At 38.3% G+C, this 16,473-nt stretch overlaps 1 protein-coding gene across 5 annotated transcripts in view; it reads right to left on the bottom strand.

Annotated features, from left to right (window-relative positions):
* Nucleotides 1–931: 931 nt before the first annotated feature.
* LOC127419672 (IQ motif and SEC7 domain-containing protein 1-like) overlaps nt 932–16,473 on the bottom strand; it is a 184,032-nt gene continuing 168,490 nt past the window's right edge. For all 5 annotated transcript variants that reach the window (XM_051661247.1, XM_051661250.1, XM_051661248.1 and 2 more), the window contains one exon: nt 932–4,245. In XM_051661247.1, coding sequence (XP_051517207.1) covers nt 4,232–4,245 — 14 coding nt within the window. In that variant the 3' untranslated portion in view covers nt 932–4,231. The remainder of the gene's footprint in view (nt 4,246–16,473) is intronic.

Raw genomic sequence — 16,473 nt, 5'->3', positions numbered from 1 at the left:
TGTGGTATCTGGCACCAAGACATTAGCAGCAGATCCTTCAAGTCCTGTAAGTTGTGAGGTGGAGCTACCATGGATCGGACTTGTTGGTCCAGCACATCCCACAGATGCTCAGTTGGACTGAGATCTGGGGAATTTGGAGGCCAGGCCAACACATTGATCTCTTCATCATGTTCCTCAAACCATTCCTGAACAATGTATGCAGTGTGGCAGGGCCCATTATCCTACTGAAAGAGACCACTGCCTTCAGGTAATACCATTGCCATGAAAGGGTGTACCTGGTCTGCAATGATGTTTAGGTAGGTGGCATGTGTCAAATGAATGGCTGGACCCAGAGTTTCCCAGCAGAACATTGCCCAGAGCATCACACTCCCTCCACCAGCTTGTTGTCTTCCCACAGTGCATCCTGGTGCCATCACTTCCCCAGGTAAACGGCACACACATACATGGCAATCCACATGATGTAAAAGAAAACGGGACTCATCAGACAAGGCAACCCTCTACTGCTCCAAGGTCCAGCTTCGATGCTCTCATGGACAAGGGCAGGGCCTTTTCAGACCATTCTGGTGCCCTAGGCAAGATCCCTATTCTGGGGGGGTGAGGGGGTGTTTGGGGAGCGTGGCAGTGGCCTCCTCTTTGGCAAACCCCCGCAGCAGGTGGCACCCTAGGTGACCTCCTAGTTCACCTATGCCTAGAAACGACCCTGGACAGGGGTCATCATGGGCACTTTGACCGGTCTGCGGCTAACAGCCCCATACGCAGCAGGGTGCGACGTACTGTGTGTGTATGACTGAAATATGAATTAAAATGGTTGTTGCTTCTGTTTGTTTTTCATAATTAAAATCCTAAAATGTTCTGATGATCAGACAGTTTATATTTAGTGATCATGACGTCATTTTCAATATTCTAATGTAAAGAATGAATCAGTCAGCCATATGTTTCATATATTAATTTTATTTTGTGTTCTGAACATCAACACGGTTGAGGTTTTACATTGACTGTACATTGACTTTAAGATAACCATTACAAACAAAACAAAACCACCAGTTAAAAGCATTCTCTTGTCTACAATGTCAAAATAAAAGAATTCCCTCTAAAATTCTTTCATTTCTCTGAGCATTTCATTGACAGAGTGATAGAGCAGCCTGTGAAGAGACAAACACACAGACAAAACATTTCGACAGTCCGTTTCAGTGATACACATTAAAACAGATGCACACAACACTCAGTTAAACATATAATGCAGTCGGTTAACTATACACACTATATACACAATGATCTCCACACGTGCTCCACTAATAGATTTATTTCTGGTCAGATGTGTCAGTACAAAACCTCTCCACTTAATTAGATGCTGATTAAAAGTTTTATTTCATCTTTGAAATGCATGAGAGGAATATTGTGCATGCAGCACTGTAGAAACACACAACGCAATGCAGAAGCACAACAACAGCTCGACCACATGTAACACAGCTAAGATGAAACACGCAAAGAGAGATTTCAAGACAAAGAAAGACTTCAGGCTGTTGAGTGTTGCTCAGATCACAGTGAGAAAACATGAACGATGATGCATTTAAATCTTCAGTGCATTGTTGGGGTATCATCAGTGTCAAACCAATATATCTGCTTAAGCTATTAACATTTTATGCAAAATAAAAATAGTTGAAAAAGAGCATTTACATTTTTTTTTAATAACATTCAAACCCATTTTACATCAATGAAACTGAAAAATTAAAGGAGAAAAAAATGATTGCAGGGCATTTATCCATGAGGGATTGATTGGACAGTGAAAAGTGCTCTCTTTATGGCAGGTGGTTTGAGGAGAGGGGTTAAAAATAAGAGGGCTTGATGAATGTGATTTTGAAAGAAGATTACGAAGATTTCTTTAAAATAATGTTCACTGATGAATCGTGCACAATAAGACCAGGAATATGTACAAAGTAAACAGGGTCCATTTTAGTTTTATGTAGTAGATAAGAATGAATATTGTACCCATGATATGTTGAACAAAACATTTGACCTAATGCCTTGGTTTGAGGTGCATGTGCGCTCTGAACAAAGAAACTTTCATACTGAAAAGATCTTGATTGAATGCTATTGTTTTTCAGTTTTCAGCTTATACTCCTTTTTACAAAGACCATTTTCATCTGCTACATTTCACCAACCAAAGTCTAATAATAGATATACATCCCTCTAAACATACGCATACTTGCATAATATGGCAGAATATTCACCTGCAACTCTGAAAAGACAATAAACGGTCTCCTGGTTATTGAAAGACAAAATTAAAAGTGTTTTTTAAAAAAAAAAGTACTCTATACATGATTGCACTTTATTGCTATGGTAACACTGGTTTATTTCCAATAATAAATAAACACCAATAACAACAATAGCAGATCACAGTTAAAGCCTAGCCGATCACTTCAATGTAAAAACACTGGTCCAAACACCACTATGATGAAAGAATAATAAAAATGATGCTCTAACCATCATGACAAACATATTGCACTTATAAAGAAACAAAAGAATCCTTAATACATAGAAAAATAATTCAGTCACTTGCCCTCAGAAGTCTTGTGCATAACTCCAAAGGAAAAGACTAAAGAGTATAAAAAATGCAAATGAGTTCATCATTTTCATTGAAAACTTCAAGAAAAAGTTGTAACTCCAGTTAAAGGCATGCAATTATATTTTACATCTTCTTTCATCCCTCACACAAGACTTTCCTGGTTTATAGATATATTTCTTGTGACCTTACTCTGTACATCTTTACTGTGTTTTAGCAGGTCAAAGTGCCACATGACACTGCGTTTGTGCTCTGAAATCCCCTCATATCAGATCACAACGTACATTTTCTAGTAACACTCTTCTCTACATATGACCTTGACTCAAACTGACTGAGATATTGTTCTTAAAAATATATGAATACATTTGTACAGTATTCTATAACATTGCTTTTCGTTAACAATGGGTTACTACTGTCCTACACACTGATGAGTTAATATAAAATGGTCATTGGCACATTAATTTATGATTGCTAAGACAACATACTGTATATATCTGTCATCCAATATAAATACAGCATTAGAATGTCTACTCTCTGCTAGTGTGAATGTAAGTCTCAAAAATACAATGTTCTAACACAAGCAAACATACTATATATATATATATTCATAAATATAACCTCTGTAGGGGTGAATCTTAAAAAACATGTCAATAACATGATCAAAATAAAAACATTTAAAAAGAACAAATTATATTTGTCATATTTATGAAAATATTTAATTGAGACCATTGAGATTTTTTGCATTTTGGGGTGATACTGACGAAACCTGTCAATACAAATAATCATTTTTAAAAATCTTGACAGGTTTTGAGAGAATCACCATTTGATACAATAATTATCGTTACATGGATATATTATTTACATTTTACAGATTTAATTTTTATTTATATTTTACATATTATATGTTTGCAGTATGGCAGTATGTATTGTGCTGCCTTTTATTCATACTCATTTAAATAAATAATTGTATTACATTGTGATACAGTAAAATAACAACACATTTGTCATGTAATGTTAATGGAAATTTGGGGTTAATTGTGTTCAATTGTCATACAAATTATGTCAAAGTGCAAAAATCTCAATATAAATAGGTTTGATTTTCTTTATGCTAATTATAATTTGTTTAATTTTCTTTTGATATTGGGGTTAATTATAAGCTGGATTTGTTTTTGAGAGATTCACCCATCAACAAAATATTAAAAGTGTCCTAAATGAACAGACAGATATAGTTTGTACGGATATGTCGCTCAACTCGCCTCGCTAGGCATTGGCTGGGGTGTTGATGAGTTTGCCCATTATGTGTCCATTCACACCAGCGTGCTGATGGCACAGTGTTTGTTTGTGCTGCTCATGTGCTTGTGTGTGTGTGAACGTCTGAAGAGAGGTGGCCCATGTTGCCCGCGCGCCTGCGGCTGGTGCTGGTAGGGTGGAGGGTGACATTGCTGTGAGTGGTGGCCGTGAGGCTGGGCGGTGTGGTGCAGGTTAAATGGGTGTAGTGTATGGCAGATGAGAGTGGGTTGACTGGGGTGGGGGGGTGGAAGAGGAGGGTGCCTGTCCCGCCTGCTGCCGAACAGTGACCCTAGGAGAGAGGAGGTGTTTGGAGTGCTGTGTCTGTCAGGAAGAGGCTGATCCTGAGCGGACAGGGGTCTCTGGCACAGAGGAGGACTGCTAGTGATGGAGCCCTGTGAGAAGAGAGAGAGAGAGAGAGAGACCACCAAACATCAACAAACATGGACTGACTCTTAAAGGGATAGTTCACCCAAAGATGAAAATTCTGTCATTATTTAGGTTACTCTAATGTCTCTCCAAACCTGTATAACTTTCTTTATTCCGTGGAACACAAAAGGAAAAAAGTCTTTACAAAGCTTTTTCCCATATAAAGAAAATGAATAGTGACTTGTGGCTATCAAGCTCCAAAAAGGACAAAAACAGCATAAATGTACAGTAAGGTAACTGATAGGATTGACAGTGCAGGTTTGACCTCATGACATTTAGTAATGGACAAGGTTTGATGCTATTAATTTTCAACATGTCCTGTAGTCACTATATTATTTTTGGAGGGGTGTACTCAGCTCATTAATCATTTTATTTGAGAATTAATAACCACTTACATTTCAGTCTGTTGATCACACAAAGTGATCAAATGTCTTCAGAAGACTTGGAATATAGTGCACAAATCATATCAGCAACTTTCACTGTGGTTTTATGGAGTGTGTGTATTTTTTTTTTTTTTTCAAGCATCATTTTTAAGCTTGAAAGCCTGTAGTCACTATTCACTTTAATTATATGGAAAAAAAAGCCATATAAGACTTAAACAGAAAATATCTACTTTGTGTTCCATAGAAGAAACAACATCAAAGAACAGTTTTGGAGCAACAAAGTGGCAGAATTTTCATAAACTATTCCTTTAATTTATAATTAATAGTTATCTTCTATTTTAATCCATGACAAGCATCTTTCTGGTTCTCCTGAAGTGGCCCATGTTGAGGGTAAGAAGCAGTGCTCGAAGGGGGGGGCTGGGGGGATCCGGGACCCCCATAAGGCATTAGGGACCCTCCATAAGAAGTAAAAAATAGACTTGGGGGGGTCCTCAAGATACTTATATTTTAATAAAAATAATAATGACAAATCTGATTAAATTCATGCAGTGGATACGGTACATTTCGTGAATTAATTATTTACAATAATTTATATTAAGTTTATTTATAGGCTAGTTGTCATGTCTCTTTAAAATGTAAACGCCCCGCCCCACATCTAAAGACCGCTAAGCGCATGACATCGTTGACATGACTGCTTGCTTGGCGCCGCTCCGGTGAATCTAACTTTAGCTAAAAAATGGAGAATAATAAACCTCCACTTGCAGTCGGGAAGAGAAAGCTTCTTACTGACTTTTTTGAGGGGTAATTTTCTCTCGTTATATATCTTTCTACTATATCTATCCACTTTCTACTATATCTATCCACTCCAAGTGGAGGCTTTTGTATTGCTTGCATAAACTGGAAATATTTAGGCTTACTCATTTTTCATTATCAATAGGCCTGGTTCAACGGGGGTGCTAGAGATCGTGATGAAGATGAGTGACAGCTTATTAGTGATTATAAAGGGAGCACGCATTGTGCGCTTTCTATGCTATATATAATCCATTCAGAATTTGTATAAAACTTTTCGTTCTGCTAAGAGGAGGACCAACGGCCACGTACACGCTGCAAAGTTTCAGGAATTACATCCGCATATAAATGCGGGATTCACTCTTGAAATAGCAATGATTGACATATTGATAACCATAGCATTGTTTGTTCCTGAATAAAGCAGCCTTTTTGACTGAAATGGTTGAATAGTCTGCTGACTGACTCACTCATAACAGTCCCTTGCCTCCACCTACTGACGTAACAATGTAACTGCACTGAAATCGCTGAAAAATCCCCACCAACACTAACAAACAGACTGACAGCCTGTCTTGTCACAATTTATATTTTTAATATCTAATAAACTAGTTTCATGCATTTAAACAAGTCTTTTGGAACAAACATTATTATCACAAAGTGTCACATCAATCATCCATTGTTATATAACATTGGACTGAAAATGTATATATATTTTTATTCTTTATCAACACAAAAGCCTGTTCTTTTATGTAAGCCTGTTTTTAATAAATAGTATATAGTTATGCATATTATGATCAAATAAATATATTGTATATTTTGTATAAATTGTATATTGCGATTAATCAGCCTGGCTGCAATATTGTGTTACTATTGTAAATGCTTGACTTCCATTAAAACAGATCAATAGAGTGCCACAGTGAGAGCTCACTCTTTCAGCAGCCCGGGAAGCAATTTCCCCATTCAATTTCTATGAACAGTTTTAAGCTTTGAACCAAACCAACCAGATGAATGAAGATGAATCACAATATTATAACATTTGATTTGAAGCAACAGTGTTTGGGAAAATAAGTCATTTATTCATCCCCTTAGAGGAATGAACTACTCTTCCTGCAAAGCATTGTGAATTAGGTTATTATTATAAGGGCGTTTTGTGCCTCTTTAATCTATTTTCTTATTAGAAAAAACACTACTGTCTTTTTTGCTCCTATTAACATGAGCTAGTATCAGCTAGCATTACCTAGCTATCCTATGCTAGACAGCAAAAACTCAAGAGTGCGTTTCATCTCGCTCTCTAGGTCCCTATGTCCTGAATCAGTATATCGTGAACACAGATTCGGGCACTTGCTAGTGTGTTCAACCACTGAATATTGGGACGTTTATGAATCAGTCACCTGTGACACGCAGCTGTCATTAATCAATAACATTGCTGTATAAATGACATTTTCATGCATTTTCGTGGTATTAAAACGTACAGTGTTATAAAAAATAAGAAACATAATTCAACATATAAAAATACAATATAAAAACTAATATTTAAAAGATTGTTTCTCTTTCATGCACATTACGTATAAAAGAGATTACAAACAAGAAAATGTTTTAAAGAAAAAATAAGGATTTTATTTCATACTGTAATTGTACACTTGTGCTTGTCTTCTAACAACTCAAGAGACTTCATAAGACATGACAAAGTTTCTGGTAAGGAAACATAGTGAGCCACAAGACTTCCTGGCTTTTACGATGCATTTTGGGAACTATTATTGAAGGAACGTTTCAGTACACTGTAATGATTTTGCCAGCGGGACAGTCCTAGAAATGGCAGACTTCCTGGTCAGTGCCCTGACAACTGAACTTGAATGGCTATCAGAGATCAATTTCTCTGTGAAGATTTTGCATGGGATATTGTACTTCCGGAACCAGACTGTTGTGCTCTACTGTGATATTTCTAACACTAAGAAATGCTAAAAAGAGATGTCATAATTTTACAGACTGACACAATCAAAATTTGAAAACAACACAGAAGATGAAATTCCTCTATTTATAGGGTAGAAACAAAAATATAACAAGTAGCAGAACATTCATTATTAAAAACGTTTTATACAACAATCTCACACATGCACATACTGTAGTTAGAAAAAATAAAGTGGATCTTCAACATGCAGAGGCTGCAAAAACTCAATGCTCTTGGGATCTAGTAGAACTTTAAGCATTCATCACTGACTTCACATCTTCAACGGTGTTGACCCTTTATCACTGCCAGACCGTTACACTGTTTGATTCCCAATGCCAGATATTTTGAATGAGTGTGCGGCAAGATCCATTTCAACTCACAAACCATTCAATGACATGATGAAATGTGGTGCATGAACAATGCAGGACTGAAATCCACAATCTTCTAGATTTAAATAAGTGTTAAAGGTCCATTCAGCATGATCTGATGATGAAATGCACGAGACCGAAGCCGCTTTCAAACAGAGATGCTTCACTTTGTGTTTGTGTCTGAGGAACATTAACATCTCCTGCCAGACCCAAGTGAAGTACCTTCAACTAAAGCAACACGCCTGTATGAAGATCAAGAAGCTCAACATCAGAGTAAGAAAACAACATGCTCGTGTCTAGATATGCGTCAGGTCTGACAGCTGCACTTGCACACGCTCCCCAGGTCAGAAGGCGAGCAATCCACACATGCATGAGAGCAGGCAGGCGAGTTAGGCATAAATAAAGTTAAAAGAAAACAAGAATGAACTGGTTGAGCTATGAAGCACAAAAGGTGTAAAGAAATTTGCATTGCACATTATCAATTTAAAGAATTAACTCGACAGCCACTGTGTCCTACTTACATCCACATTGCTGTCTAGAGATCCTGCACTGGTGCTGCGTTTGTCTGCCCGAGACATGCAGTAGCAAACATTAGAAATGTACATCACACCTGTAACATCCCTTACTCTGTCTACAGTATGTGAACACACAGCAGGCCGAGACTCAGTGGAGATGATGGTGGAGTGGCACAGTACATCCTTCAAATGAATGCTCTTCTGAAATCAATTCTAAATGCACATTTTACATACAGCTCAAAAGAATGAACTCTAATCAATGAACAGCAGCTTGCCGCCAGTTGCTGTGTGTGCAGCTTTTTGTGTTCAACATCCGAATCCACTGCAAATCCAAATCTGCTGCCGTTTATCACCCATTTTAGAAAATGTGATATGGCACACATAAGACAAGACACATGATAGCTCACAAAAACACTCAGCCAATGGAACATCACATAGAGTATGGAGCTTTAACATTTCTGTCAACACTAAACTGTTACCTTAACACTTAAATTAGTTTGGTTGGTGCAACTTTATGTATTCAGGTTGATTCGGTGATGTTAAATCATATTTTTTGACTTGAATAAAACCAGTTAATTAAGATGTTGCCACATGAAGCATTTTAGGTTTTATGATATTTTAGGTTGCATGATAGTTAAGAGGAACTTAAATGTGAGTATTTCCATTGAGGCAGATAATATGGATTTATACTGCATTTGTGCTGCTCACACATGTGAATTGGACCCTATAATGTAATTCCTTGCATTATTCATTCTGCTGCTGATGGCCAACTGAAATCTCAAGGACATGTGAAGGAAATTCATTTTATGTTGGCTATGAAATAAAAAGCAGCATCATATAGGATAGTCACTTGCAAGAAATGTTGATTAATATGAAAAGAAGTGTTTTGGATCTGCACTATAGCCTTAAAGGTGCACTCTGTATTTTTTTCCTCATTAAAGAAGTTTTACTCTTAAAGAATTAATAGTAATTTTGAAACATAGGGATAAATTCATGAGCAATCACATAAAATGAAGACTCTAGTCATATAACCCCAATTCCAAAAAAGTTGGGACGCTGTGTAAAATGTAAATAAAAACAGAATGCAATGATTTGCAAATCTCATAAACCCATATGTTATTCACAATAGAACATAGAAAACATACCAAATGTTTAAACTGAGGAAATGTAACATTTTTAGAAAAAAACAAGGTAATTTTGAATTTGATGGCAGCAACACGTCTCAAAAAAGTTGGAACGGGGGCAACAAAAGGCTGGAAAAGTAAGTGTTACTGAAAAGAAACAGCTGGAGGAACATTTTGCAACTAAATAGGTTAACTGGCAACAGGTTAGTAACATGATTGGGTATAAAAAGAGAATCTTAGAGAGGCAGAGTCTCTCAGAAGTAAAGATGGGCAGAGGTTCACCAATCTGCGAAAAACTGAGTCTACAAATTGTGGGACAATTTCAAAATAATCTTCCTCAAAGTAAAATTGTAAAGACTTTGAATATCTCATCATCTACAGTACATAATATCATCAAAAGATTCTGAGAATCTGGAGAAATCTCTGTACGCAAGGGACAAGGGCGAAAATCAATATTAGATGCCCGTAATCTTCGGGCCCTCAGGTGGAACTGCATTAAAAACAGGCATGATTCTGTAATGGAAATAATTGCATGGGCTCAGAAACACCTCCAGAACTCATTGTCTGTGAACACAGTTCGCCGTGCCATCCACAAATCAGAATCAGAATGAGCTTTATTGCCAAGTATGCTTACACATACAAGGAATTTGTCTTGCTGACAGGAGCTTCCAGTACACAACAATACAAAAACAGCAACAAGACTTTTAAAAAATAATTAAAATTGAATAAAAAAAGATGAATATTGAAAAGAAAAAAGTATATATAGAATACACAAACACACACACACACACATACATACATACATGTATATATATATACACACACACACACACACACACACACACACACACACACACATATATATATATATATATATATATATATATATATATATATATATATATATATATATATATATATATATATATACAGGAGGTGTTGTTGTTTGTGTGAAGTGAAGGTCAGTGTGGGTGTGGGGTGTGAGATTGGGCCTTTCAAATCTACAGTAGAACACATTCAGGTTGTCAGCCAGTTGTTGGTCCACCACAGGGTTGGGTGTAGGAGTCCTGTAATTTGTAAGTTGTTTCATGCTACTCCACACTGATGCAGGGTCGTTAGCTGAAAACTTGTTTTTCAGCTTCTCAGAGTATCTTCTTTTAGCCACTCTGATTCCCTTATTCAGTGTGTGCCTAGCATGATTGTACAAGACTTTATCCCCACTCCTGTAAGCATCCTCTTTGGCCTGACGAAGCTGCCTGAGTTCTGCTGTAAACCATGGTTTGTCATTGTTAAATGTTAAATAAGTCCTAGTAGGAATGCACATATCCTCACAGAAACTGATATATGATGTTACAGTATCTGTGAGCTCATCCAGATTGGTGTCTGCAGCTTCAAAAACACTCCAATCAGTGCAGTCAAAGCAGGCTTGTAGTTCCAGCTCTGCTTCATTGGTCCATCTCTTCAGTCCTTACTACAGGCTTAGCAGATTTTAATTTCTGTCTGTAGGTTGGAAGAAGATGAACCAGACAGTGATCAGAGAGTCCCAAAACTGCTCTAGAAACAGAGCGATATGTATCCTTTATTGTTGTGTAGCAGTGATCCAGTATATTTCTGTCTCTGGTTGGGCATGTAATGTGCTGTTTGTATTTGGGCAGTTCATGTGTGAGGTTTGCTTTGTTAAAAGCCCAAGAATAATAATAACTGAGTCCGGGTATTGTTGTTCCATGTCTGTGATTTGATCAGCCAGCTGTTGCAGTGTGGCATTCAAACACGCATTTGGTTCGATGTACACACTCACCAGAATAAACTAGGAAAACTCCCGCGGCGAGTAGAAAGGCTTACAGTTAATAAAGAGCGCTTCCAAATTAGGACAGCTTCTTTAACGTTGTTACATCTGTACACCAACATTCATTGATGTAAAATCATGTTCCACCGCCTCTCGTTTTCCCCGTTAACTCTGCGATGCGATCCACTCTGAACAGCTGAAAGCCCGGCAGATGTAACGCGCTGTCCGGAATTGCTTCACTCAGCCAGGTTTCTGTGAAGCACAAGGCAGCAGAGGTTGAAAAGTCCTTGTTTGTGTGGATGAGGAGATGTAGTTCGTCCGTTTTGTTAGGGAGAGAGCAGAGATTCGCAAGATGAATGCTCGGCAGCGCTGTTCGAAAGTCATGCTGACGGAGCTTGACCAGCGAACCTGCTCATCTCCCTGACTAGTCACCTCCGACTAAAATGTCCAACAAAACGTCCAAATATTCAAGATCCGGGATAAGATAGACAGGTATATGCTGTCAAATGTTCAGCAGTTTGTCTCTGGTAAAACTGACCGGAAAAAGATTACTAAACACAGGACAAACAAATAAAAACAACAAAACAATAGGAGCGCTCCACACCGAGGCGGCCATCCACGGCGCCATCATGATGTATATCGATAAGCAAATTGCAGGTTAAAGCTCTATCATGCAAGTAGAAGCCATATGTGAACATGATCCAAAATGCAGCCGTCTTCTCTGGGCCAAAGCTCATTTAAAATGGACTGAGGCAAAGTGGAAAACTGTTCTGTGGTCAGATGAATCGAAATGTGAAATTATTTTTGGAAACCATGGATGCCGCGACCTCCGGACTAAAGAGGAGAGGGACCATCCAGCTTGTTATCAGCACTCAGTTCAAAAGCCTGCATCTCTGATGGTATGGGGGTGCATTAGTGCCTATGGAATGGGCAGCTTGCACATCTGGAAAGGCACCATCAATGCTGAAAGGTATATACAGGTTTTAGAGCAACATATGCTTCCATCCAGATGACGTCTTTTTCAGGGAAGGCCTTGCATATTTCAGCAAGACAATGCTAAACCGCATACTGCATCTATTACAACAGCATGGCTTTGTAGTAGAAGAATCTGGGTGCTGAACTGGCCTGCCTGCAGTCCAGACCTTTCACCAATTGAAAACATTTGGCGCATCATGAAACGAAATATACGACAAAGAAGACCCAGGACTGTTGAGCAGCTAGAATCCTGTATCAGACACGAATGGGACAACAATCCTCTTCCAAAACTCCAGCAACTGGTCTCCTCAGTTCCCAGACATATACGGACTGTTGTTAAAAGAAGAGGGGATGCTACACAGTGGTAAACGTGGCCCTGTCCCAACTTTCTTGATATGTGTTGCTGCCATCAAATTCAAAATTACCTTATTTTTCCTTTAAATGTTACATTTCCTCAGTTTAAACATTTTAAGTTTTCTATGTTCTATTGTGGATAACATATGGGTTTATGAGATTTGCAAATCATTGCATTCTGTTTTTGTTTACATTTTACACAGTGTCCCAACTTTTTTGGAATTGGGGTTGTATCAGTAACCTTATAAAAGATGTTTTATTCTACGGTCCGCACATGGGGGCTGCCATGTTAGAATAACATGACCAGCTGAATACTACTCGCTTAATCTCAGTAACCGTCCTGTTATTTGATACTTTCACTCACTGATTAAAGTATTCATGGCTGACTGTGAATAGTGAATTTCTACAATGGCATCCTTAACTAAAATCAATTGATTTTAAATGATGCTGCATCCACATTGCTACGTGTCAGTGTAAGTCCAAGATGACACAAACGCAAAAGTTACTGAGTGTACCTTTAAAGGAAATATTCAATGCAAACTAAGCTCAACAAACAGCATTTATGGCAAAATGATGATTACCACAAAATTAATATTGACTCGTACCTTGTTTATTTATAAAGAAGCAAAGATTGAGGTTATAGTGAGGCACTAACAATGGAAGTGAATGGGGCCAATCCATAAACATTATACACAGTTTAAAATACACAAATTCCACATGGTTATTTCCAGACAAATAAACACAGTTTCAAATTATAGCCACAAGATGTAAACATTATACGTGTAAACATGACTTTAGTGTGATAAAATAATTGAACCTTAACAGAGTAAAGTTATATCCAATATAATGACGACACAACGTCGGTAAACCCTGTAAGCCGTTTTATTACACTAAAATTGTGTAGAACAGTGATTTTATCACACTAAAATCATGTTAACATGTATATTGTTTACGTCTTGTGACTAAGTGTGTATTTTAATGTTTATGGACTGGCCCCATTCACTCCATTGTAAGTACTGTAAATGCTATTTTCGCTTTTTTAAATAAACAAGAGATCTACAAGAGATCTAAGAGAGCTACAAAAGATAATTTTCTACATAAAGGTCAGAATGTAAAAATTCATTTAAAATAGAAGCTTAAAACCCCACACATCAGTATATGACTCATTCTCAGGAGACAGTGCCATCTGTGCCTGAATATTTAAGCACAAAAAATGCTTTGTTATTTCATTTATAAAGGTAACTGCCTATTAATGATCAACAAATATGCTTTCTTTTTCAATGGCCCTCAATCCAAAATATGTGGTTATAGCATTGTAAAGTAGCAATAGTTATTTATCATTACTAACCCTAAAATCTGACCCTAAAGCACTACTTTATTTCAACCTTGTCACAGTTTAGAATTCATATACAAACAATTTGAATTAATAACTAAAGAGTAAAATCTGATGGATTTAGTGAGTCTTGTAATTAATTACATTATTATAAATGTATTTAATGGGTTATTAAATAATAATAAAAAATAATAACCCATGACAATTCTCTTTCAAACAATGAAAGAACCAATATAAGACAGCAATATTGAACATAATTAAATACTAATAAACACGGTACACTGAAAACCCTAATAAGTTGACTCAATTGACTCGTTCCCTCAACTGAATTGAGTAATGGCATTTCCAAAACTTATGTAATTAAGTTAAATTAACTTGGTGTTGATATAGAATGAACTTAACTATTTAGGTGAAGTTAAACAGATGTAAGTAGACTTAATTCAGATATTTAAATATTGGTGTTTCTACTGTTGTTAATCATTTTAATTGAATTGATTAAATTTTATATCAAACAATAGCACTAGATGGATGCTTGGCAGCACGGGTCTAAAGCCACGTTTTTGGTGCGTGACCAGCACGCCACCTCATTTCCCACGTTTGCGTCTTTTAGCGCACCACAGCTCCTCCAACTAAAATGTCCAACAGAATGTCCGAATAATCAAAACCGGTAAAAGATTGTCTGTCGTGTGCTGCTGAATATTCAGCCAATGGCGGGACATTAAGGGTAAGATAAGACACTGAACCGTCTCATGGCCAGTTTTTATTGGCCGGGCATTTGCGGGGATGTACGCAGGTGGAGTACTTCATGTTGCGAATGTCAGTTGGTGAATCCACCGGCCACTCCAAAAGCGCCATTGCGCCTCTTCCTTTGATCGAGGTCCCCTTCCAAAGAATTGACATGGAACACGTTGGGCCATTAGAACCGACGGCACGGGGGTATCGCTTTGTATTAGTCTTGGTGGATTATGCAAACGATACCCTGAAATTTTTCAGTATGCAGTGTTGCGAAGGCACTCTTTAAAATTATCTCCCGAGTTGGGATCCTGAAAGAGATCCTAACTAATCAGGGCACCTCGTTTATGTGATGAACACTCCACAAACTTTATGAACTATTGAGGATTAAGTCGATCCGCACCAGTGTTTATCATCCTCAGACGGATGGCCTGGTCGGGCGATTGGGAAATATGGTTCGGAAGTTCGTACAAAAAGATGTGCAAAATTGGGATAAGTGGCTAGAACCCCTGTTATTTGTAGTACGAGAGGTCCCACAAGCCTCCACAGGGTTTTCCCCCTTTGAATTACTTTATGGCCACAAGCCTCGGGGCATCCTAGATGTGTCTGAGGGAAAATTGGGAGGAGGGACCTTCAGAGAGTAAGAACGAAATTCAATACTTTCTGGAGCTGAGAGCAAAACTCCACACATTAGGACAACTAACAAAGGAGAATTTGCTCCAGGCCCAGTGTCACATATTCCCTGTTTTTTGTCTTGACTTTTGTTAAAATTCTCATTTAGTTCCCTGTTGGTTTTGTAGTCCTTTGTAGTTTATTTTCATGATTGGTTTTCCCTTGATTGTTTCCCCAGGTGTTCCTCGTTCCCTTGTTTTCCCTTGTGTATTTAAGCCCTTGTTTTCCCCTGGTTTATTTGTCAGTCTCCATCTGTATTATGCTGTGCTTTGTTCCCTGTGTTTTGTTTCGTTATGTTCTGAGTTACCTGCTTTACCTTTGTTTTATTGAAAAGCTGCATTTAGATCCTCATTCCTCTCCTGTCTCGTCACACCCAGGAACAGCATTCCCGGCTGTATAACAGGGGCACTCAGCTACAGGAATTCTCACAAGGAGATAAGGTCCTCATGTTATTACCCACATCGAGCTCTAAATTGTTAGCCAGGTGGCAAGGGCCTTTTGATATCACACTGCGAGTTGGAGAAGTCGACTATGAGGAAAAACAAATGGATAGAGGTGGAGCATGGCAAATTTACCACCCGAATCTCTTAAAACCGTGGAGAGAGGAGGTACCAGTGGCTTCGGCAATGGTCATCCCAGAGTTACGTCCGGAGGTGAAATCAAAAACTGCCCATCAAACCACCCCAGTTTCCTCTGGAGACCACCTCTAACCATCCCAAGTCAATGAGGTTGTCAGGTTGCAAAAGTAGTTTTTGTGTGTTTTTGCCTCTACCCAGTTGTATGAACCTCATAGAACACCACATTGAAATGACTCCAGGAGTGGTGGTACGTTCCCACCCATATCGGTTACCGGAACATATGAAAAAAATGGTCCTGGAAGAACTCATGGCCATGCTTAATATGGGTGTGATCAAGGAGTCCCACAGTGACTGGGCCAGTCCAGTGGTTTTGGTACCGAAGTCTGATGGGATGGTCCGGTTTTGTGTGGACTATAGAAAAGTTAACTCTGTATCTAAATTCTACGCGTACCCAATGCCTCGCATTGACGAATTGCTCGATCGGTTAGGTGCGGCTCACTTTTTTTTGACACTGGATTTAACGAAGGGATGTTGGCAGATCCCCTTGACTCCCATGTCCCAAGAAAAAACTGCCTTTTCCACTCCGTTTGGCTTACACCAATTCGTTACTCTACCGTTCGGTTTGTTTGGGGCCCCCGAC

Source organism: Myxocyprinus asiaticus, chromosome 29 (assembly GCF_019703515.2).
Source record: "Myxocyprinus asiaticus isolate MX2 ecotype Aquarium Trade chromosome 29, UBuf_Myxa_2, whole genome shotgun sequence".
Lineage (NCBI taxonomy): Eukaryota > Metazoa > Chordata > Actinopteri > Cypriniformes > Catostomidae > Myxocyprinus > Myxocyprinus asiaticus.
Note: the sequence above shows the minus strand (reverse complement) of the source record. Positions and strands in the feature narration are given on the sequence as shown.